We start from the raw sequence: 25,479 nt of genomic DNA, 5'->3' as shown, positions 1-25,479 counted from the left end.
TCACTTCTTTTTGATGTTTTCTCCCGGACTATAAGCGTATTTAGCACATCCAAGTAAAGTCAAGTCAAATTCGGGTTCTTATGAATGTTTTGTCTCATTTTTGCAATAGAAAATTAAACAGATTGTCCAGTAGAAGCTAGTAGTTAGCATGTAGCATGAAGCATAGTATAGTATTGGTATGTTGTATACATTACAGACACTATACCTTTTTTTTTTTCCTAGTTGTGGAACAAATGTAGTGTTGTCCTCCTTTAGTATATCGTAAACTAGGGGTGAAATATCGTATTTTAAATGAGACATGGAATTAGAACACATCGCGTATATCGGGATATTTCAAATTCAAGGTAATCTCAAGCTGATTAAAAACGTTTATCTTAAACTGAAAACTTTATTTTGTTATTTTGTCTCTTTATATAAACGCTGCCCTTCGAAAAAGATTTACCTATTTTATTTTCTTGGCTATTTTTATTTAAGATTTTTATTTAATTTAAATGTGCACCTTACGGAGCTTTGTTATGCAGTGTTTATGTTCACATTTTATAGTGAGTTTTCAATAAAACTACTTGTATTTGGCTTTGACTTTGACTTAACATTTAATTTCACAGCTCTCACTTTGCGGAAGAAATATCAGGATATATATCGTATATTCATATTCAACCTAAATATATCGGGATATGACCCAGATGGTCCATATCGCCCAGCCCTATTGTAAACTCAGACCATTGTGAGGGGAAAAAAACATTGTCCATCTAATTAAAAAGCATTTGTATGGATTTCATGAATTCTCAGGCTGGTTTTTCTACCATGTCTGTGATAATGCCACTGGAAAGTGGCCCCCCATGTTGTGAAACGTGCCATTAAACTCATCCCTGTGAATAATCGGGATATTACAAATATGGTAGAAAGTTAGGAATGAGTTTGGACACATCTAACACTTTAATTTAGGGACTTCCTCTTTCATTGTTTGTAATATAAAAAAAATAATCAGGTATAGGGCCTTTAATTGTGTCTAATAAACATATCAATCATGGCACATATACAAGTGTGCAACCACTTGTTTCATGCCTGAAGAAAGGCTACTTTGTGGGGCCAAACAATAAACACTCTTTGGGAGCTCTTAAACTGTGCAGAGATATGATCATTTTTCCAAAACGTTTGATGAAGTGGTGGTGTAGTAATGGGTGAAAGAGCAGTAATCTTCCCTTTTTGTTTTCCCCTCTGGCAGCTGTGAACGTGACCATTTGTGGGCGTTCACAGAGATGCCATCTGTGTTAGCGGATCCTTTTTTTCTACTGTGCTTTTGTTGTGAAAGAAGACGGCAACAGGCTGCTTTTCCTCAAAACTTCTTCATCTTATTGGATTAGGAACGCCCTTAGACCCCTTATTACTCAGCTAGTAACTTAGCAAAGACCTCACTGTGATGTTGGCCAATGTAATCTCTTTAAAGACTATACAGTATCCATCAAGCAAACTTTTCTGAAGCCAAATCCAGTGTTTCCATAGTTTTGTTACCTTAAACTGCTCCACTCTCTCCAGCTTCTCCAAATCCGGCACCAGCCTGGTCCCATCCTCCAGGGTTTTGAGGAATTCCACTTGAAACTCCACCATCTCCGGCAAATTCCCGAACAGAACGTCCAGCTGGAGGAAAACAAGCGCTTATTATAAACATGTTAAGACTAAAATGTACCTTTTAGAACTTTCTACCCTCATCAATAAACTTACTGGGATTTGTGGTAGTTTTCATATATAATCCTGCATATTTACATCTAATTCAAGATTTCAGTTAGTGATTTACGGCTCTTTATTGGGAGCCGAGTCTTTGGGATCCGTTCATTTCAGAGAGCCGTTCAAAAAACTGGCTCTTTTAAAAGGGACTTTTCTTATAACGCCAGCCAGATAACACAATATCTAAGACACAATCGATAAAAGGCACTTTTCCTATTTATATCATCTAAAATTATAATGGGACTGTAATGTAACAGGTTTTCAAATAAAATATTGCACCACAACTAATAAAAAGAGGCTGCAACTGTTTGAAAATCATTTTTATTGCATTAAGCTTTCACTTTAGTGTAAAAAGCTTTGACTTGTGTGGCCTGCTCCATTGTTGGGCTGATTTTGGGGAATTCTGGGTAAAATTGACTGACAAAAAGATCAGGGTCTTTTTTTCAACTGAGATCCGGTTTGAACCGTTCAAAAGAGCCAGTCGGTCATTAATGTCACTAATTTCAGTTCATGCTTTTGAACGATCAAAAATCCTCAAACCCATTAATAAAATTGGGGCTCTAAGTGTTTATGACACGTTTTGATGCGTTTGAAAATATGACTTATTTAGACGGATCTGTTATCCAAGAAAATTAAGTTATTTTTAAGTACATTTTTAAGTTATTGACAGGAAGTGACATAGAGGTAAAGTGTCATAACAGTTTGACTCATTTCCCATACGTTTGTTAAGTGTGACGTCACGACCCCCCCTTCCGGGTACTAGCAGACAAGCAAATATGCGAGAAAAAAACATTAAAAACTCTTAAAAACAACCATCAATATTTCTGAGTTACTGAACCTACTTATTTATCAGACTCATTAGCCAAAAATGCCACACTTACTGCTAAAAAAGTAATATTTACTAAAATCGGTACTTCCGGGGGGTTAGCGTAGCTGCTGCGCCGTTAGCATTTATCTCTGCTAACCCGGATGGACCGATTTTGGTAAATATTACTTTTATAGCAGTAGGTTCAGCATTTTTGGCTCATGGTTCTGATAAATAAATATGTTCAGTAACTCTCTGTTGAGTTTCAGAAATATTGATTGTGATATTTAAGAGTTTTTTGCAGTTTCTCGCACATCTGCGAACCCGGAAGTAGAGCTGTGACGTCATCACTTAAATGTATTGACTTAACATGGTTGGCACGGCAACAGTTTAAAATGCTTTGCCTTTATCTACATCACTTTCTGTCAGTGTCCAATAAGGAAGTGAAACTATAAACCTCACAAAAAATTGTCAAATGGTAGAAAACTAAATCTTAAAAATAATCGAGTTAACTATGTTTTAACAAAAGTTGTGTCTAATGTGTCATATGCACTTTAAATAGGTTTTCTGATCAGTTTCATTTTTTTCCAGCAAATTACTGACATAAATATAAGAAAATGTGATATGTTACTAAAAGAATGGATAGAAATCTTTAAATTTTATGTGTAAAAACAGCCAAATCTGCTTATTTTCAGCAACAAAATCTGAATAAAAGGCCAGAACCAGGCTTTAAGTTTGGTTTGTTGATATTACAAGGAGTATTTTCCCCCGCAGATATAATTTCGGATATTTGAGTAAACTAATTAAAATGTTTTCCTGTAGATTTTTGCATAAATCTATAGAGAAATGTTGGTGTCTCTCCTAAAGCTATAAAATGTGAATTGCAATGCCATAAGCTCGCTCTCACTGTTATTTTCTCGACACTCGCAGCTATTACACAACTCATATTCGCTAATGTGAAACCGATACAAAAACACGCCTGTTCCCTCTCATCACCTGCTCTTGTCCCTGCAAACTCACCACACGGCCGTTATGTAAGCCACTTGATTCTTTCGACAGCGCTGTGGCATTTGAACAGAGAAACAGACGTACGCACCTCCTCCTGCGTCAGGAAGGACTCTTTCTGCAGCGGCGTCAGGTATCGGCTGATGAGGCAGTTGAGATCCTGGAGGCAAACAGAGCAGAGGATAAAAGCGCTTAATTCAGGGTCAGGCCGGAGAGTGATCAGGGTAAGACTGAATCAACACGAGGCTTATCAACTCCGAGCACTGATGGGAGAGAGAGGCTTAATGTCGCAGCAGGTAAAGAGGTGAGGCATGAATTAAAATGGGAAAGACAATACAAGACGGTCATAAGAAAAACTGTAACATATTCCCAGACCCGATGAGAGAGAGCTACTGAGCCAATATTATCGTTAAAAAGGCTGGGTACTGCCAAAATGTAAAGGAAATAGTCTTTTTTGGAACACATTCATATTATTGTTCTGTTTTCTGGTTCTATATGACACATATTTCAGCATAGGTATTGAAAAAAGTATTGTTCAGGTATGGGTATCAAAAACAAAGTATTGTTAAAGTACTGGAATGGAAAGAAATGTAGCGGCGCCTCAGCCCTAATCATTAATCACAGCACTTTCGACTGTTTTGTTTGTAAAATGTGGATTTTACAATGACGTGTATCACCACAAGTCATTGTTTTTTAAAGCAGAACTAAGTAACTCGCGCCACTGCAAGTGTCGTAGCATGTTTCGTTTTTTTACTCATTAATTGTCCGTGAGAGTAAATATTACGCTGTCAGAAAAGACGACGGGACAGAGGGATATTGTACATCTAATTACACAATGGAGATTTTTTTTTTTTACCCAAACTTGGCTGTAAATACTGTTTAAGTGGCGCTAGACTGCAGTTAGCTTTGCCCGTTAACCTGTTAGCTTCTTCTTCGTGATTTCATTAGTGTGTATTGGTGGCTCCGACCCGGAGGCAGCAAAGTTGCAAGACCCCCAATCCTCCCATTAACACTTGTATTACCCCCAGAGGGACTAAGGAAAGGATTTATTAAGGTACACAAGTTACTTAGTTCTGCTTTAAGCTGACAATCATAAAGGAGCTCATTTACACATTTAATGGTTTATTTCATGCCACTAAAGCTAATTTAGTTTGTATGGTTGACAGGCTGTGCTAAACCTTTAATAATCCTAAATAATTATAATCTCTTTGCTTTATAGCTTTTGATAAACTGATGACACCACAATGTCCACTGGCAGAAGTGTCACTGTGAACATGACTTTTCTCAAAAGCGGCCGCTCTCCTCGTCATCTGATCATCACTTTGACATTTTTCTTATCAAAAGCGCCGTCTGCACATTCCTTCATCAACATGCTTTCCGCCTTCATACGCTACAGTATTTAAAACTGTCCTGCGAAAAGATAATGTCCCTGTGACATCACGTACTGGTGCAGATTGTCGAGGGGGAGAGAGGGGCGGAGCCTGCAGCCTGTGAGTCCATGGTCTGATGAAGCAATTTCTCCTATTTTCATCTCGTCAACATAAACCCATAAACGTCTAGTCATGTTTTAGTCTCCAAAGAGCTATTTTTAGCCCGTCATCAATACGTCATCGTCCCTAAAAGAAAATGATGTCGTAACAGTCTTCGTGGCCGAAAACAACATTGGGCACAATTCTAAATACAGTCAACAAAATAATGACATTCTGTGTATTACGCCTAGCCTACCTAAATTTATGTTGCCAGTTTATGTATTATATGAAGTGTTCATGAGTGGGAAATGTGCTGAGTTGTTAACACAGTCTCAAAAGGACCCTTCCCTTCAAGAGGAGAGGTTTATTAAATATAATGTAACATAAGCACTTAAGCACTGAGAGCGCAATCGTCCATGTTGAGCCAGATCAGCACAAGTTTTATGAGGAGCCTCAAGTCAAATTATGCTTAGGGCCCATGGAGGCCTGAAACAGTAAAGTGCCCACTGCTCCTTCAGTTTAATCATGTTTGTTTTGTCTGCGCCTTAATCACAGAGACGTCATTAAGCTGTAAAACCTTACGCTCAAACTGTACAATTCAGATCGACACAAAACCGCCATGTTACGTAGGATTAACGGTCAAGCTGAGCCACGGCTTCATACCTGCTCTAAAATGGTTATAGCGCTCTCGATCAGACTTTACCCAGACGAGGACACAGCTGCGCTCCGGCTGCATCGCCCTCGTTCTTACTGAGGCTAACACTGATGGATGGAACCGCGGGTACACGGAGAACAATTATCTAGGGCTGCAAAACGGATCACTATCGAGGCAAAATGTAAATTGTTGCAAAAAGGCACCGTTTGTGGTTTGATTGACTGTGTGCACAATATTAAGCAAGTGAGTGTTTTTTAAATCATTATTGTTTTTTTCTTCACATTTTCAAACTCCAAAACTGAAAGTCTGTTAGATTAGAGCGTCCCGGGAGACGGACACCTGTGCAACGAGGAGAGGTCGATCAATATGGGTTTTCTAAGGCAGATGCCAATTTTCGGGGATGTTGATTGGACGATGCAAATTTTTAAAAATGTCTCGTCTATAATCCTGATGCTTCTCAACAGTAAAATATGTCAGTGTTGAACTGTGACAGCAGGGGGCGTTCCGTTCATCTTTACTGCTGTGCAGCCGTGGTGAAAGCGCACACAGTCAGAGGCATAGGGCTGATTTATGTTCATGATTAATTGGTACTTCAGAGGGAGCTTGTTTTACACACTGAGTGTCAAAAATGAAAAAGCGCATTTTTTTTTTACTAAACTAGACACTTTAATACACCTTATGTGTGATTTTAGTAGCTCTGTGATGAACAAAACTGAAATAAATGACGATTAAAAACTTGTGAAGAGTCACATCTGGATATTTCATATATTATTGCATTTCTTTTCTTATTTTTTTTAGTCTGAGGGGCGTGGTGTTGCGCAGCGAACAGCTGTAAACCCGACACTTCAGTTGAGATTTTAACATTTCTCTGTTTTTAAATGGTCAAAATTGGTCCATGGATGGCTGAGAAACATCCTGTTAAAGTCTTCAATCTGAGAATCAGGCTATTTAAATGCACACGAGATAAAAAGCGATCGAGTCACAGCGTATAGTGTCCATAGCTATAACATTGAATACAGTGTAGTGCTACAAAAATCATGAGAAATTGTCTGGATTGTTGGCACGCTATAGTTAAATCCCCAAAACAGCACGGCCTCAATGTGTTAAATAACAAAAATCAGAAGATTCCAAATGTCTTATGGTTTCGAAATTCTGAGCAAAAGTGCAACATAAAATAAATATGATCTGAGGCGATGTTTCTCAGCTCCACTGAGGTGTAGGAACTTGGGTGGCTCACTTTAAGGCTGTGACTCTTTCCTATGCTTCTAATGCAAAAAAAACGGGAAACCGCAATCACTTTTCACCCCAGACACATCGCTCTTTAATCGGCATGATATCAACTGATTGCCGATATTTTGTAAAACACCCATGAGTTGGCCCTATACTTTGAGGAGAAATTATGAAAAGCATTGGAAAAGCTATTCAAATGACAAGTTCCCATCTAAATCTAACTATGGAATACTAAAGCTGGTCGTATTCCATCGTCTTTACTCACTTTGACATAGGTGCGCTCCGTCTCCACCAGTTCCCCGATGACTTTGCGGAGCTTGTCGGCGTCGGAGAGCTGCCGGGGCGGGGTGGGCGGCGGGTAGGGGGAGTCCGGGCTGGGAGAAGACGACAGGCACTCCGACGGATTCATCTCATGGAGGCTGCGGCAGAAAGCGGCCACTTGCTCCGTGCTCTGCGGAAAGTGGAGATCGGAGAAATTAAGAGAGAGAGTTGCCAAAATAAAGTAAAAAAAAAGTCCCGCTCGGAATTGGAAAAGCGCTTGAGCGACACCTGAGGGTGATGTTCACTGAATCATGGCGGAGGAGGGAGTGAGAGCAGAAAGCAGCAGCGGCGGCGGCGGCAGAGGTAGCTCCGCGTGTGCTAATTCAGTCTATTTTGAGGCTGTCAAAACATTGCCCCCCCCTCCCTCCCCCTCCTCCTCTTAGTGACGTGACGTTCAGGAACAAATCAGATCTTTTCATTTGGTCCTTAAACCTCCATCATCTCATTTGTGAAGAGGCAGATCTTTTTCTGTTGTTTTTTTTAACTTTTCAAACACATTTTTGCTGCACAGATGTGACTGAATGAACACAAGAAACAGCAGACGCAGAAACTCAAGTGTTTGCTTTAAGAATCATTTTAAACAACAGTTCCTTTTGGGTTCCTCAGCATTGACAGTTTGTACCTTTTTTACTGTAATTTAACCCCTTAACTCCCACCTGAACCGAGCACATTTTCTCCAGTTTGGCTTTACCCCAGTCCAAAAGCTTCTGGAAATAGCAACAAAACTGAGACGAAAACAATGATGGAAATGTGACAAAAAAGTGAGAAAACATTGACAAAAAAATGACGAAAAATTGATAAAAAATGACAAAAAATTGATTTAAAAAATTGACGAAAAAATGAAAAAAAAAAAAAAAATGTGACAAAAAATGAAAAAAAAAAAATTGACAAAATTTGACAAAAAAAAGACAAAAAATGGACAAAAAAATGACAAAAAAAAATGACAAAAAATGTGACAAAAATGTGATAAAAATTGACAAAAATGTGACAAAAAATGACAAAAAGTTACAAAAATGAGTTGAATACCCAACAAAAAAATGATGGAAAAAAATCTGATGACGTGAGGAAAAAGATCCTCTCGGTTCAGGCGGGAGTTAAGAGGTTAAACACACATCCTGTCTTACACTTTGTGGGTTAGAAAATGCCACAATATACTGGCAGCAAAATATCTGATCTTGATTCAAAGTCTGGTTTAACAAGGGCCGCCCCCTCCCCTTTACAACACCTCCGTACAGTACCTTCGGAATATGTCAGTGATAGTGAAGCTTTGGCGGATGTTTTTGCATGTCAGCGCTCTGCGAGAGGAGGATAGGCTTTGACAGTGATTGGAACGTAAGACACGTGCTCGTAACTTAAAAAGGTGGCTCAGGTGCGCTTAAAGGGATATTTCAGGATTTTTGACATAGGGCCTAATTTCCTAGTTATCCAGAGTGTTGCTGATTTCTGGAGGTTTTTTTTGCAATTCATGCAGTTCTTATATGCAGCTAACCGCTGCACGGTAGCGCCTCCGCTTCACAGCTAGAAGGTCCCGGGTTCAATTCCCACCAGGACGGGGCCTTTCTGTGTGGAGTTTGCATGTTCTCTCCGTGTCTGCGTAGGTTTCCACCGGGTACTCCGGTTTCCCCTACCACTAAAAACATGTGCAATAGGTGAATCCTCCAGCCAGGTGATTCTGACCATCAGCCTGGCTCCACATCATGGAGATGGGTCCACGGGCGCGCACGGCCGTCGACCACTGCTCCTTACGGGTCGCCCCAGCGGCATCGAAGGATGGGTTAAATGCAGAGGACAAATTTCTCTATGGGGACAATAAATTATACAAAGAAATACAAACAAAAGAGTTACGTGGCGCTAGGCTAGTGCAAGGCTAGTGCATGTCTATGGTATCAGCTAGCCTGCATTAAAAACAGTCTGACCCGCTCCACAGAGCACCTGAGGCACATCACTTATAACACCAGACTAACCATATAAATGAATGATCGCATTTTCAGGGACTATTTTCTAGCAGATCACTCCACCGCTGCATAGTTTACAACCACAAAGCTGATGCTGCTCAAATATAAGTTATTTTAAATGCAAAGTGGTTAAAATTACTCTATCGACGGTTAGTCTGGTGTTATAAGTGATTTGCCTCAGGTGCTCTGTGGAGCGGGTCAGACTGTTTTTAATGCAGGCTAGCTGATACCATAGAAATGTACTAGCCTTGCACCACAAAACTCTTCAAATATAAGAACTGCATGAACTACAAAAAAAAAAAAAAAATCAGCAACACTCTGGATAACTAGGAAATGAGGCCCTATGTCAAAAATCCTGAAAAATCCCTTTAAAAGCTCAGACCCCGTCACGTGGTTTTACATACACTCAAACATAATTCCGGTATGGAATAATAGTGACAATAGTACAAAAAACAAAGAATTCAAAATGGATGAGTGTGGTGGTATAGAACATACCCATGTACCCACACTAAAGTAGCATCTTTATAAGAATATACCTTGAGCAAAGCAACTTGTAGCCAGTTCTGACCCAGAGGAGCCACATCGGGTGCATGAACAGGTTGTTGTGATTTTCTTACCTCGCTCTCTCTGTTTTTATGACGGTTGAAGGATATTCTTGTAGTTTCTGAACGACACTGAGCGACACGCACAAAAGCACATGTTTCAGCACACGCTCATTGTTCTGGTTCTTCAGAGCGCAGCAGCCGCACGTTTCTAAGCCATAATAGTGAGGACAGATTCAGACGGACTTGTTACGACGTGCAGTGCGGATCTAAAAACAGCGGAGATTGGATCGCCGCTGCGTTTGTAAGGAACTGAAAGCGGAGCCTGATCTGCAGGTGTGAATCTGAGATGACTCCGCCCTGATGATTAATACGGCGCAAAACGGCATCAGTAAGAGGCATTGTTTATGAAGGAGGGATTTGATTCTGATGGATTACAGGAGGAAAACTGGTTCTTCTTGATTCCCATACCAACAACAGTCACACGGAAATATACAAGTTACTCAAACATCCAACTCAACTGTTTCTGTAATAACATGTAAAACTGAAAAGGGCCCCAAGTAATATGATTTATCAGCCTGACTGCTAAGAGAAAACAAGCTCTTTGAAATGAATACATCCAGGAGATTCGGCTCCCGTAAAAGAGCCATGAATCCCAGTCCTCCCCCTCTCTCTTGTTGATCCTCTCCCACTAATGGCCGACCCGTGCAGTGATTCATCAAATTCACACCAGCAACAAAACAAAACAAAATACGCAGCAGGAGACGTCCGCACGGCAAACACAGCAGCTCCGGAAAAGGTGACAATGTGAATAAATGTATAAATTACGCAGATGAATCATTATTATAAAAGGACAATATTGTAGGTCTGAGTGAATGAGAAGGAACAACAAAGTGTGACCCTGGATTATAATAAACAGCTCAAACAGAGCTTAAAAGGGCCTGCGGTAAATCACCTTTATTGACCTTGTTTGTTCAAAAGAAAGTCCCTCTTAAAGGCCCTGCACCCAATTTATTATCATAGTAGTGAAATGATACGTCTCATCTTAAGTGTGTTGTAAACACAGACAATTGTGAATGAATAAGCATTTACATCACTCGTGAAGAAGGAGGCTAGTCGATGCTTCTGGAAAGGTAAGGAACAAGTTTATAATGTATGAACAAAGTATTAAGGAAGTAGGAATGAGTTTGGGCCACAGATAATGGTTCAAACTTCAATAATCAGGTACAAGGCCTGTTTCTGAGCATTTCAGCGCTCAAATTTCCTCCAAAATTAGGGCTGGGTATCGATTCGAACTAATGCTGCAAATAGAAGAAGGTAACTTGGTAAATTAGTAAAAATATGAATTACATAAGTTGGTCTATGACAGTAAACAACATGGCTGCCACCACAGACATTAGACTGAAGCTGTTCATGTTAAGATTTCTGGAAATAAACCACTAAATCTTGGTTTGGAGGATATGCGGGACAAAGAAACATGTGCGCAAAAGCTGTTTTATATCAGGGGGAGTTTTTTTTTTTTACTTGTGTTTTTGTTGTAACTCTGCTCTCCGGAGGGCTAGAGCGACGAGCTCACACTCGAGCAGAAGAAGAAGAGCAGACCACGGCGAACGCGATGCAAAAAGTAGCACGTTTCAATCTCATTTAGTTCCAAAGTTATTGTTCATTGAAACACACGACCTTAGGGTCTTTTTTTTTTTTGGGATATCGGCCGATTCAAAGGAAACTTGATTCAAATTGATTAATCCATTAATCAAACCCAGCCCTATCCAAAATACAGCTTTCTAACTCTGGTTTGTTCGAAGCCTTTGCAGTTGCACTTTGTGCGCAAAAAAAGCTTTTAAAAGCCCAGATACTATATTTTAATCATCATTAATAATCTTTTCACAAACGATGAAAAGATCAGTGCATATTTCATTTCTTGAGATTTGCAAACATTTAATCAAACAGAGGAAAGAAAATTGAATAAAACAGGAATCTTTTGAGCAAAAACAAATGTGGTCAGTGTTTTTGACCAAAATGTTGGTATGTTTCGATAACGAACATATATGGTAAAACTTGTTGACAAATGTCAAAATTTTCCAAGAAATGTAGATTTAATGCCAGTTTGAATCCAATTTAATGCTTTTTAATGACATCTAGGTATTGATTTTGGCAAAATTCATCTTTAACTAAATACTTTTTAATGCCCCACAAAAACCCTGTTCATGCACCTTTTAAATACATTGTGCTGATTTAGAAACTCAAATGCACCATATTTAGGAGCAACAATGTCTGTTATTTTGTTTTTTAATGGCTGCAGTGCAAAATAAACCTATCATAGCAAAAGAAATCTACACTGCTGCAATAAAATAAATGATCGCCCAAGCTTTAAAACATGCACTTGATTCTGCAAACTTTCCTCTGGACATTTTCCCCAGAGAAAAAGGACACCATGTCTTGTTCAGAATGGATAAAAACGAGTCTCAAAGCCAAAAGCAGGTTCAGCCAAATCAAATTCGCGCTGTCATAGAGTCTCATTAGTTTCATTTTCGTCATGACTAAATGCTGAAATGGGGCTGCCTGTGAAAAGTGCACGTCACGTACTGGACTGCTGAGGATTTGACGGGGCAGACAGAGGCCATCTCTCTCTTGTCACCGCTACAAGCTCCTCCGGGACAGAAAACGTACGTCAATAAATCTCAAGAGCGGCAGAAACGCTTTTTTCCGAGATGGAATCACTGCATGAAGGAATTGGGCTTTTGTGTATTGTGAGTGCAAAAGTGCATCAAACCCCAGCAGGAGTTATAAAAATGAATTTATGATGAATGGCTGCGAAAACAGAGCGAGACGTTTTTCAAGCTGCAAAGATCGGAAACGCGGGGAAGACAATGCGCCTCGTGTTGACATTTGAAGGGTAAATATCGATACAGCGTGACATTAAGAGGCTTGACTTTAGCTCACTTAGAAGTATTATATTTGACAGCAGTAATAATCATAGTCCTGCCAAGTCGCCAATAACAGATTAGTGAAGAATTGACCTTTGTTGAACCAGGAAAGATGCAGAGAGATTTCAGAATCTCTTTCAGGGAAGTCTTGGTCCCCTCTTTTTAGCAGTAGGGGAAACAGGAGGACTCTATGCAATATATTTTGGCAAAGGGCATGGGGTTTTTATGCAAAATCAACTTTTTTTTAGCTTATTACGATGTTACAATATTGATCTCTCGTCAAAAACATACACGGAGCAGTGTTTTGACACTGTTGCGCATCTTTGAGTGATGTTTGAATCTTCTATATCCTCCTGAGGTCCTATCTATGTATCTGGGAAACGCTTTCTTCACCTCTCCATCTCTTTCTGCATCTCTCTGAATCCTTTCATTGTGAAGTAAAATCACTCGCCATAGCTTCACTACAGCCACATGGGCCGCACTGAACCTTTACTCTTTAAAGTCCGTATGACACATTCGACACAATTTTTGCTAAAACATAGTTAACACGATTATATTTACGCTTTTGCTTAAGATTGTACCCGGTTTTATTTAGTTTGGCCATTTTTGTGATGTTTATAGCTTCACTTCCTTTTTGGACACCGACAGGAAGCGACGTTGAAGAAGGTAAACAATTTTTAACTGTTGCCGTGCCGACCATGTTACGTCAATGCATTTGTTAACAGCTCTACTTCCTGGTTTGCAGATGTGTGAGAAACTTCAAAACACTCTTTAATACCACAATCAATATTTCTGAAACTCAAAGGAGAGTTACTGAACATACTTATTTATCAGGCCCATTAGCCAAAAATGGTGAAACTATTGCTATAAAAGTAATATTTACCAAAATCAGTACAGGTTAGCAGAGATAAATGCTAAGTCTGAGGAATAAGTAGGTTCAGTAACTCTCCGTTGAGTTTCAGAAATATTGATGGTTGTTTTTAAGAGTTTTTTGTGCTTTTTGAAATGAAATGAGTTCTTCTATGTCACTTCCTGTTGGCAGCTTAAAAATTCAAATAAAAATAACTTTTCTGCCCAAAATGTCTTTATTAAAATTGCTGCTTCACTGAAATAAAATGATAATTGACTCTGTGCATAACTTCCAATCATAACAACGCTGCCCAAGAAGTGACTTACTGTTTCGATTCCGCACACCAAAATAAAGCGCTCGAGGCATGAGGAGGATAAAAGTAAAACGCAAAAAGATTATGAAGTTTTACTTTTGAGAGAAGACGAGGCAGATTTAACCTCTTACCCCCCGCCTTAACCGAGCACATTGTCTCCAGTTCAGCTTCACCCAAATCTAAAAGCTACATAACTCATCACTTTTCTATGTCACTTTTTTCGTTGCTATTCTGTGACTTTTTCATGGTAAATGGTCTGAACTTATATAGTGCTTTTCCACCTACATCAGGCACTCAAAGCACTTTGAGTCTTAGTTAGTTTATTTGTTTATTTGAGCAGTAAACACTCTACTCAAAAGGAGTGGGCCGAAGCAAGAGATTATAAGCGCCCACTCCCAAAATCCATACAATAAGGTTATACAAAGGCATATAGTGCAAAAGGAAAAAATAGATTATACCAACTCTCAGATCCAATCACAGTATAAAAGACCATTTACATATGAAACACATGTACTGTATACATCTTCCGCAAAGGCGTAACTAATTAACAGAATGAATTAACAGAAACAGAAACGAAGCACAACTACAGTCTTGCCCAAGGACACAACGACAGTGTGCACCTTCAGGAGGCAGGATTCAAACATGAGATCACTTCAGATCAGAGCAACATGAGACGAGCCCCTCTAACAACTGCGCCACTGTCGCCCACATCACAGTTTTAACGCTTTTTTCAAGAAGCTTTTAGATTTGGGTAAAGCCAAACTGGAGAAAAAGTGCTCAGTTCAGGTGGGAGGTAAGAGGTTAAAACAGAATTAACACATTTTATTGTATTTTATGAATCAGTTTTCTTCATATGAAAGATCAGGAGACTCGCTCAAGTTTAATCCCCCAAAAATAATTGAATCACTGTCACTGATCACTATCACTTTCCTGGTTAGAAGATGCAATATTGATCTGAAACAGCTTATTCAAAGATCCAATTGGCTTTGCTTCAGTTCAATATTTATTGCAAATAGCCTCAGTATCTTCAACTCAATCCGCTGCTTGTCTTTCCAGAGTCGAGTATGTGAAAAAACAAATCCAGGTCTGCATTAGGAGAGGGAACAACATTGGAGGAAAATGGTAGAAATCAGACAAAAAACTGATTTTACATAACCCCCCCTCCCTTTCCATGTAGAGCGGTGAACATTGAACTGATACTAGAGCGGAAACCAACCAAAACTAACACCCGCACTGATTCAGATTCAGTTCATTTCTCCTCAAAGGTAAATCCTCTTCACTACAGCCACTTACCTCGACCGAAAGAGGAGAAAACTAAAACCTATCATAAATATCCAAGCAAATAAATGAAAACCTCAGACTTTATGAAGCTAAACCTCACCTCGTGTGGAAAATGATGTTGGTGTGAATCATTTCTGGTTAAAGGGATGTTTCAGGATTTCAGGATCATAGGGCCTCATTTACTAGTTATCCAGAGTGTTGCTGATTGTTCTTATATTTGAAGAGTTTCGTGGCGCTAGGCTAGTGCAAGGCTAGTGCATTTCTATGGTATCAGCTAGCCTGCATTAAAAACAGTCTGACCCGCTCCACAGAGCACCTGAGGCAATTCACTTATAACACCAGACTAACCATATAAATGTCTGTGTCCATAGAGTAATTTTAACCAGTTTGCATTTAAAATACCTTATATTTGAGCAGCATCAGCTTCGTGGTTGTATAAGCTACGCAGCGGCGGAGTGATCTTCTAGAAAATAGTCCCTCAAAATGCGATCATTCATGTGATGCAAGGTCAGTTATATTCCAAAAATTATTCTATCGACACAGACATTTATATGGTTAGTCTGGCGTTATAAGTGATTTGCCTCAGGTGCTCTGTGGAGCGGGTCAGACTGTTTTTAATGCAGGCTAGCTGATACCATAGAAATGCGCTAGCCTTGCATTAGCCTAGCGCCACGAAACTCTTCAAACATAAGAACTGCATGAATTACAAAAAAAAATATCTCCAGAAATCAGCAACACTCTGGATAACTAGAAAATGAGGCCTATGTCAAAAATCCTGACATATCCCTTTAATAATGAACTCAAACCTCTTTCAAAAAAGCCCATACAATGAAAAAGCAGATGTGAAAAGTACGATGTAGAGCAAGAGACAAGTCAAATCTCTGAACTCTGGCAAAAAAGTCAAAAGTTGTTGGGCAATCACTACTATACTATAGAATAGCTCTGGGGGAAAAAAGGAAATTACAGACGATAAACGCAAAGAAAGCAACTCAGCAGAACCAACACCACGATAGAAAACAAGCTGTAGCCTAACTTTAACTGAAATACTCCCCCCACACGTCGAAAGATCGAACTCCCGTAACCAGCAGTGACTCCAGAGCAGAGCTTTCCCCCTCATCTCCAAACCCGAGAGGAAACCCCACTATCTATCTCCCCCCCCACCCCGCACTCAATCTTCACACTTATTATATTTCCGAGCACACTGGCACACGCGGGCTGCGACAGAGCGGTGACTCACTGCTTCCTCGTCTGTGTCTGTGGCAATCGAGCGCCAGAGATGCATCTTCAAAAAAAAAAACCTATGTTAGTTCACCCTGGCCGGCACAACTGGGAAATCTGGCGCCAACGAGAAGCAGCGAGCGGGAAAAAAAAATGGCTCTTACCAGATGCAGCATGTCGTAAATGGAGTCGGCGGAACGTTTGCGATCTTTGCCCCAACTCAGGATGGACATGGCTGGCAGGAAAAGTTCTCACAAAAATAATAATAATAATCTTCAGCGCATCAGTGATAAGAGTAGAGGCTTTATTCTCCTCTCTGAGCTCCAAATCGTGCAACCTCGAGACTTGGAATGAGAATCTATCTTGCTTCTTCAGAGAGTGTATCAGGAGCTCAAAAGCGCGCGCTGGAGATGACCAAAGTGGTGGGAAAGATGGGTTTGTTGCTCCGAAGTGAGGAGGAGAAAGAGAGGGGAAGGGAGAGAGAGGGAGAGAAGGCAGGGGTGGGAGGGAGAGCAGGATTGGCTGGATGAGCGGCGGCACTTCTCTGATAGAGAGATCGGCCTTTAACGGGAGGAATTTCCTTCTGGACATCAAGGACAGCGAGACGACGTAAACGCAGATCAGAGAATACATTTCCCCCACTGCTCACAATCCATCCATGATCAAATCACATGATGAGGAACAGGCTAAATCTTAAAAGTGACATTGAAATCATTCTTTGTCTAGTTCCGAACAGGCTTAAACTGTAATTTTGAAAAGACTTTGACCTAATCTTGCAATACAATTCTCTGATCACATGACATGTAGGTGGATAATATCTGTTGTAAGTTATAATTATCATTTTATGTCAGTGAAGCAGCAAATTAAATAGGAAATGTTGGGCAGAAAAGTTATTTTTATTTGAATGTTTTAACCTCTTAACTCCCACCTGAACCGAGCAGTTTGGCTTTGCCTAAATTAAAGTTTCTGGAAAAAAGCAACAAAAAGTAAACGAAAACGAGGATGAAAATGTAACAAAAATGTGGCAAAAATGTGACAGAGACACAACAAAAAGGCGACAAAAAAACAATGAAAAAGTGTCAAAAATGTGATTAAAAATATTACAAAAATGTGACAAAAATGCTATAAAAACACTACAAAAAAGTGACCAAGAACTATAAAAAGTGGCAAAAATGTGATTAAAAAGTGGCAAAAATTCAATAAATAAGCCTACTTTTTTTGTTTTTTTTTTATAAAAGTGACAAAAATGGGTCAAAAACGCAAACAAAAAAAAGAGCCCAAAAAAAAAAGGCAACAAATAAAGCGATGAAAAAGGCAAGGAAAAGGATCCATTTAGATCAGTTTTCTAGGTCTTTGAATGAGGCTGTAAGCTTTCAGATTTGGGTGAAACTGAACTGGATAAAATGCACTCAGGTCAAGGTGGGGGGTAAGAGGTTAAAGGTGCACTATGCAACTTTTTAAGTGAAAAAGTGACTTTATGGGTGCAGCTTGTCACAGTGGCGTCTATGATGCTCCAGCACCAGTTGTTTTATGGGTTAGTGCCAGAAACTGTCCAGAAACCCCAAAACAATTGATTCTGGAGCATCATAAAGGCCAGACAAAAAATAATTATGTATTAACAATTTCTCCAATGTATTTTTTCCATACCTCTAATGTATATGTACTGCCATTTGTATGTAAAGACAATTTAAGAAAAAAACATGACAAGGAAAAGATTCATTTTACACATTTGTACCCTAAAATAAGCAGATTTCATCGTCCCCAAATGGCCTTTAAGCAGCACTAAGTGACTTCTTTACCTTAATAAATCCTTTCCGTAGTCCCTCTGGTATGATAATGGTATGATTGGAGGGTCTTTCATCTCCCCCTGGTGGCCAGAAAACCACAATTGCAACTTCGCTGCCTCCGGGTTGGAGTCACCAATACACACTAATGGAATCACGAAGAAGAAGCTAATGGGCAAACGGGCAAAGCTAACTGCGGGCTAGCGCCACTTAAACAGTATTTACAGCCAAGTTTGTGTGAAAAAAAAAGATCTCCATTGTGTAACTGGATGTACAATATCCCTCTGTCCCTTTGTCTTTTCTGTCAGCGTTGTATTTACTCTCACGGACAATTAATGAGTAAAAAAACGCAACATGCTACAACACCTGCAGTGGCGCTTTTGGCCTCTAGGGGCTTAGTTCTGCTTTAAGCACTTGGCCCTAAGCCCCACAAACAGAAACAATAATTACACTCCTCCATGACTGACCTTTAAGAGCAGTTAACATCATCACAAGGCCTTGAGGTGCAGTTAACATTACCTCCCCTTGTTTATAGCACGTACTTCTTTTCAGGAATGGCCAGAGGAAAACAGGAGTGGAAACAGAGGAAGATTTCATTTGGCAAATTTGAATTCAGAGTAGATGTTTCTGCAGCAAACGAGTCAGAGATCTGCAAACTATGACAATATGAGAGTATGGTCATAAGAAAGTACAACGTGTTCTGGAAATATCTAATCAATTCTTGGCCCTGTTCCCTTACACAAGTGCCCCCTTGGACCCGGTGAAGTCCACACACATTCCCCGGCTTTTCTATTCTTTTTTAAAGTCAATTAACCCGAATCGTTGCATGAAATAACAAGTCCAACGAGTATAATTGGATGAATTGGGCCCATGATTTTTCCCAAGGTCGATGTGTTGACAATTGCCTAATTGCATTGCACACACAGTCCTGTCGCACCAGCGCTGACCTTGCCACTGGACAAACACAACTTCTGCATAATTAACCGAGAAAAGCTACTTCAGCGAGAACAGCTCTCCACTGGAAACATGACGGAAGGGACGGAAACGGTCTTTTCCTCCACATTGATTACACGGCAGCCTGGTCAAGTCTAATCTCATCCAAATTACAAATAGAAAGGTTCAATTCCAGAGGTTGTAGGTATTTAGGAAAGAGTCGTTTCCACACAGAAGTCCCTGAAATTAGACTTTTCTTTGTTAAGCAGATGCTCTGTGAATGTGTAAAATATGCACATTATGGCAAATTCAATCAACTTCACCTGAGTGAACGCACCCAAACACAGGAGAATGTGCAAACTCAACAGAAAACAGCCTTTGTAAGACTTTTTAAGACCCTCCGGAAACATTTTTAAGACTCAGCGCCACAAGTTCTCGCCAGAAATGCACTTTTAACTGTACTTTCCCACTGTACGGCTCAAATTAGGACATTTGTTCATTTCTACTGGGCCTACAAAACATTTTAGGTAAAAAATGATAATAAAAAGTGCTTCAAAAATACAGAATATGCCATTTCCAGCATCATGTGGATATATATAGTGTATAACAGTGGGGGAAAATTGAAGAATGTTGCCAAAATGTAAGTAAAAAGTATTTAAATTTATGGAAAGTTTTAGCCAAAGGTGCAGTTGAAAGTGGTTCAGATGATACGTTTTGTATTTTTACTGATTTATACATTATTTTCAAAGACATGTAGCTTTAATGTCTGCTGGAATCAAATGAAATGCTTTTATTGACATTTAAAAAGTGCATATGACACATTAGACACTATTTAGATTTTGCTATGTTTTACCCTGCTTTATTGGCTTGAGATTTTGTGATGTTTATAGTTTCACTTCCTCATTAGACAGGAAGTGACATAGATAGAGGCAAAGCATTTTAAGGTGAGACACTGCAGGTGAATAGGGGAAAAAAATGAATTTACAGATATCAATTTGAAACTGTTGCTGTAGATCACTGACATAAATGTGAGTTTTTAAGTTTTCTGTCATTTTATCTTTTCATATAAGAACACGGTGTTTTATGCCTAAAAATGCCCCAAATTTCCTGTTTTTTCGGCGACGAAATCTGAATAATGGATAGAGCTACATTCAAATGTATGGTTTCATTTTATTGATAAATGAGTTACCAAGACTTTTTCACAGGGGATTTTGGATTTCTTGTTTAGTTTTAAAATAATCTGTTTTTTAGTGGAAAAATGTGTAAAAAAAATATTTTTGCCTTATTTTTTGACATTCAAAACTCAATAAATGGGGCTAGGGATTAAATAATAAAAAATCCCTCTGAAAAAATCTTCCAAATATTGTCTTTAGGTCTTTAGGTCCTACTGACGTGGACATAGTGTCGCCACAATGACAGAAAAATGTGTTTTGAGAAAAAGGCCCTTGAAATTGCATTGTCCCATATAAGTCTATGGGCAAACATTGAATCAGCGCAATATTTAAACATGTTATTGTGAAGATTAGGTATATTTTTTGTTTCCGGGTGAAAGCTTATATGTTCAGAGACCAATTTGGCCCAAAACCTGAAAACTGAAAAAATGTAGTTTTGCCTGTAGTGTCTCCCCTTAAACTGTTGCCGTGCCGACCACGTTATGTCAATGGGAAAAGAGTTGAACTGCTACTGCAAACTTTACCTTAAAAGGAACAGGCCTCCGTTTTTCCACACTGAGATATGTTCTTACCTGAGCTTAGATGAGTTGATGCGTACCTGTCTGGACTTTGTGCCCCTGGAAGAGCGTGGTCGCTTCTAACTTGATCCCTGTTTGGAGCTATAGGAATATACTGGGAGAGGCCAAATGCTAACAACATCTTTGGTCGTTTTGCGTGACTGAGGGCACGCACAAAAACCAGACAGGTACGTATCAACTCGTCTAAGCTCAGGTTAGAAGCCTGTTCCTTTAGTTTATGTCACTTCCTGTCATAAGCGTTTCTTCATTAATTTGCTGCTTCATTGAAAGGAAATGATGTTACTTACAACAAATATTATCCACCTAAATAAGATATACAAAAGCATTAAAACCTGTCACATGCACTTTAACCTCTTAACCAAGCACATTTTCTCCAGTTTTGGCTTTACCCAAATCTAAAAGCTTCTTAGAGCCTATAGGCCAGTGCCTAAGCTAAGACCCGGAAAACATATCGAAATGGCTTTTCCTCTTCACTTTGTTGCTGTGTTGTTGAGACTAGGGCTGTCACGGTATGAACATTTTACCTCGCGGTTATTGTGACCAAAATTATCACGGTTTTCGGTATTATCGCGGTATTTTTTTTAAATGTGTGTTAATATGTTCAGAAAGCATTGATAGTCCTGCACAAACTGAAATCGTTTCAAAAAAGTTTAACAGTGCTTATTATATTAAAAAAATACAGACAAAGCCTTTTCACATCAAAGTAAACAAACTATAACGAAGTGTTGTTGATCATTCGAGGGTATTACATGTACTATTTATAGCGTCAGAAACGAAGATAAACCGTCTATATCAGGAACATTGTTGTTGTCCTTCCAGTGAGCTTTCGCTTTGCAGATTTGGGAAAATGCCGTCATTATTAAATTCATAAAACTGCGGCGAGAGTGAATCTATTGCAATCTGCCACCGGGAGCCCCGTAACGCATTGTGCCATCGTGCGGAGGTATCCGGACACGGCTTATGCTGGCGGTGGCGCTGCAGCCGCACTATGGGGCGACTCGTTACATTCTCCTTCAACCCAAAGGCCCACATCAGCATTTCAGCTAAAACGCTAGCGTTAGCTTACTGCTATAGAGCTGTGGGAGACGGTCACGCAGGAGAGTCAATGGTTCGAAGTATTGCTGCATTTGGAGACACTTTTTCCTGCATGCTCCGCAAACTGAACTCTGAGGCTGACAGATCCTGCGCGCTGTCGTGTCGGACATGATTCCAGCTTCGAGAAAGCTTTGTTTGGGTTGCAAACAACAAAGTGCGCATGCGCGGAAACTGCAGCAGATGAGACGGTGGCTGGTGAGGCTCACCGTGCCTACACCGCGGGTGCGGTTATTCACCGAGATAATAATAAAAACACAAAACAAGACGGTCATTTTCACCGTCAAAATTTTTAACGGGGTTTACCGCTACACCGGTTACCGTGACATCCCGAGTTGAGACATTTTTGGTGCATCCTCCTTTTCATTGCTTTTTATGGCGTTTCCGTCTCGTCTTTGACACTATTTTAATGTTTTCTTCAAGCTTTTATTTGGGTAATGCCAAATCTGGAGTAAATCTGCTCCGTTTAGGCGAGGGTTAAGAGGTTATGTCTTTAATTTTGCGATGGGAGAATGTACTAAATGAACAATTCCACTGGGTTTTAAAGTCACTGTAAACAGATTAGAAAATGTCTCATCTAACAAGTCAAATCTCCGTTTCCGCTTCACCTTGACCAGATTCCTTCCTGCATAAATAAAGCTCCCTCAGATCGACTGAACCCCTGCATGAACACGAGCCGCCCCTGTGATTGTCGGCGTGTTTGCCTGGGCGTCAGATGCCGGCGCGTGTAAACAGCGGCGTTATGTAAAACAGGTACACGGTGCTTTCCTTAAACAACGCCTCGGTGGCAGATGGCGCGCGAGGCAAACTGTTGTTGAGCGCTTGCGTGCGGGGGAAGACGTGAAGGACAAGGCCGCCGCTGTGAAACCAATCGAGCGCTCCCAAATGGCACCGCGGACAGCCTGTGACATTATATCACAACGAGAACAGCGGCCGCTCAGGAAACAGCAAACAGTGGACGGACAAACGCCATGATTCTGACGCTGTGCCAGGGACGGCTCCTCCTCCGAGCTTCATACTGCTATTGTGATAAACAATATTATTAAAGACCTTTTAATGCCATAGAAACAAACACTACTAAAAACACTTACTTAGTACTTCATCTTGAAATTAGAAATGCACCGATCCAGCTTTTTTTGCTTCCAATACTGGGGTTTGAGTATCTGCCGATATCCGATATTTACCGATACCAAGAGACTTTCTTAAAAGTGGCTTCTCTGAGTGAAAAATGTATTGATCTTACAATGGTTGAGAGTCAATGAAAGTCATATTTTATTGTCATACAGCTCTTGGATAAACATTTAACATGGAAGACTTTTTTACACTAAATATCCTTATATGACAGGCTTCAGGCTACATTAATAGAGATACAGACCGCATCTCTGGATTCGCCCATATATGGTCATGTTTGAAAACAGTTAAAGCAGTACTAAGTAACTTATTTACCTTAATAAATCCTTTCCGTAGTCCCTGTGGGGGTAATACAAGTGTTTATGGGATGATTGGAGGGTCTTTCATCTCCCCCTGGTGTCTCTGGCCAGAAAACCATGTTTGCAACTTGACTGCCACCGGTGCGGAGAAAGCAATACACAGTAATGGAAACACGAGGAAGAAGCTAACATGCTAACGGGCAAAGCTAACTGCGGGCTAACGTCACTTTAAACAGTATTTACAGCCAAGTTTGAGTGAAAAAATATATTTCTATTGTATAATTGGATGCACAGTAACCCTCTCTCCCTTCGCCTTTCCTGTCTACTCTCCAAGACAATTAATAAATTAAAAAATCGTAACTTGCTACTACACCTGCAGTTGCGCTTATGGCCTTTAGGGGGAAGAGTTACTTAGTACTGCTTTAAGGGGGAAAACAATTTGGAGAAAAATCTAAAAAACTACTTTAACAAATGCTGAATTATTGATATACTTTTCTACTAAATAAAGATACAAAGACATGGGGAGGAGCAAAGTGCTTCAACAGCCCATAAATACATAAATAACGGAGAATGAAAACATGATGTTATATGTTAGCATCGTGCTAATTGCTGCGACTGCCGTTTTTTCTGCTTCTACTGAACAACCTGCTGTGAATAAAAATCCATAGGGACCCAATTTAGCCTTTATTTGCATGTGATAAATCAGTTAATATTTCACTAGAAAATGGCAAAAAAGTGTGAAAAACTGTTTTGTTTTCTATTTTCCCCCTCAACGAAGCCACGCCCCCTTCTATGATGCGATGCCGTCTATCTATAAACAACTAACATGAAGTGATCTGATAATTACAAATACGCTAGATCAGTTATACTTATACTTGGCTTCAGCAGTGTTTTTTTTTTATTTTTATTATTTTTTTTATTTAGGTATTTCTATCATAGTTTCTGACCCAGCCTTGATTAGTTTTCGTTAGCAATAGCTCCCGCTAGCTTTTGCATGCTATTGCTAGCCGCAAAAAAACCAAAAAAACAAAACAAAACAATTTATTATTATTTCTTCTTCGCTCCCCCTTTGTCACTGTACACGGCATCCTCCTCATTGGGTGCTAAATAAAAAATATAATAAATAAAATAAAAAGAAATACGTTTGCGGAGGTTAAAACTAACTCAGCGATTTAATTCCCCAGATTCTTAGCGTTACAATGACAGACAGCATGCCCATATTCACTTCGATGCAGTCGGTGAAAGTTGTTTTTTAAGGCGTTGAGAGCTAAAATTGGTATCGGTTCAGTATCGAATATTTGTAGCTGATACTCGATATCGTATTTTTTCCAGTATCGGATCGGTTCATCCCTACTTAAAATATCCCACTACAAACATGGAATACAACCAACTTAGGATGAAAAATAAAGCTTTACATGAGAAAAAAGTCACATAAAATGCAAATAAATGTACATATTAAGTCCAAAAATATATAGTTTATGTGTCATTCTTCAAACGATAAGTCGATATAGAAACTATCGTAAGTATTTAAGGTATGAAAAATATTATTATGCACAGCTGGGTAGAGGCTAAAAATTGCACCCGAGTAAGAATACAGTATCTTCATTTTAACCTCTTAACTCCCACCCGAGCCAAGCACGTTTTCTCATTATCCAACACCTTTGTGAAGCTTCTTCAACAAAAGCGTCAAAGCAGCGACAAAAACAAGATGAAAACGAAAATGTGACAAAAAAAGCGACAAAAACGTGCCAGAAAAGCAACAGTACAACAAATACGTGACTAAAGAACGACAAAAAGGTGACTATAATGTGTTCATTAATGACTTATAAATGTAATGGATGGTATTGTGTTGAAACGGTTCAGTAAAACATCACTTCTAGCTTTTTAAAATCATGTCATGAAGCTCTATTTTCAAAATTTCCGAAAAGCAGCCTCGAACACTCAGGTATCCAATGTCCGAGATATATTTATTCAATCGATGACGTTTTGGCAGAACCTTCTTCAGATCATTTTTGAACCACCGTAGCCTACACGATACGCTGTGGTTCGAAAAAGAAAAAGCGTAAAAAAGATTGACCTCTGATATAACTTTTGGAGCGCATTCTCTTTCTCACATGAAGCCCTATTTTTATAAAAGTCAAAAGTAGTGATGAAAACACGCACATCTGATGTAGTCACTGGGCTGAGTGTAATC

General features: G+C 39.6%; 1 protein-coding gene and 1 long non-coding RNA gene across 5 annotated transcripts in view; both read right to left on the bottom strand.

Moving 5' to 3' along the window:
• LOC306977227 overlaps positions 1-25,479 on the bottom strand; it is a 172,115-nt gene that overhangs the window by 14,991 nt on the left and 131,645 nt on the right. The window lies entirely within an intron of this gene.
• LOC306975623 (rho guanine nucleotide exchange factor TIAM1-like) overlaps positions 1-25,479 on the bottom strand; it is a 132,460-nt gene that overhangs the window by 10,398 nt on the left and 96,583 nt on the right. For all 4 annotated transcript variants that reach the window (XM_079573232.1, XM_079573235.1, XM_079573234.1 and 1 more), the window contains exons 16-18: positions 7,155-7,340; positions 3,627-3,695; positions 1,513-1,638 (exon numbers count right to left, since the gene is read on the bottom strand). In XM_079573232.1, the coding sequence (XP_079429358.1) occupies positions 1,513-1,638; positions 3,627-3,695; positions 7,155-7,340 (381 nt within the window). The remainder of the gene's footprint in view (positions 1-1,512; positions 1,639-3,626; positions 3,696-7,154; positions 7,341-25,479) is intronic.

The sequence above is a fragment of the Gobius niger genome (genome assembly GCF_951799975.1).
Source record: "Gobius niger genome assembly, chromosome: 1".
Lineage (NCBI taxonomy): Eukaryota > Metazoa > Chordata > Actinopteri > Gobiiformes > Gobiidae > Gobius > Gobius niger.
Note: the sequence above shows the minus strand (reverse complement) of the source record. Positions and strands in the feature narration are given on the sequence as shown.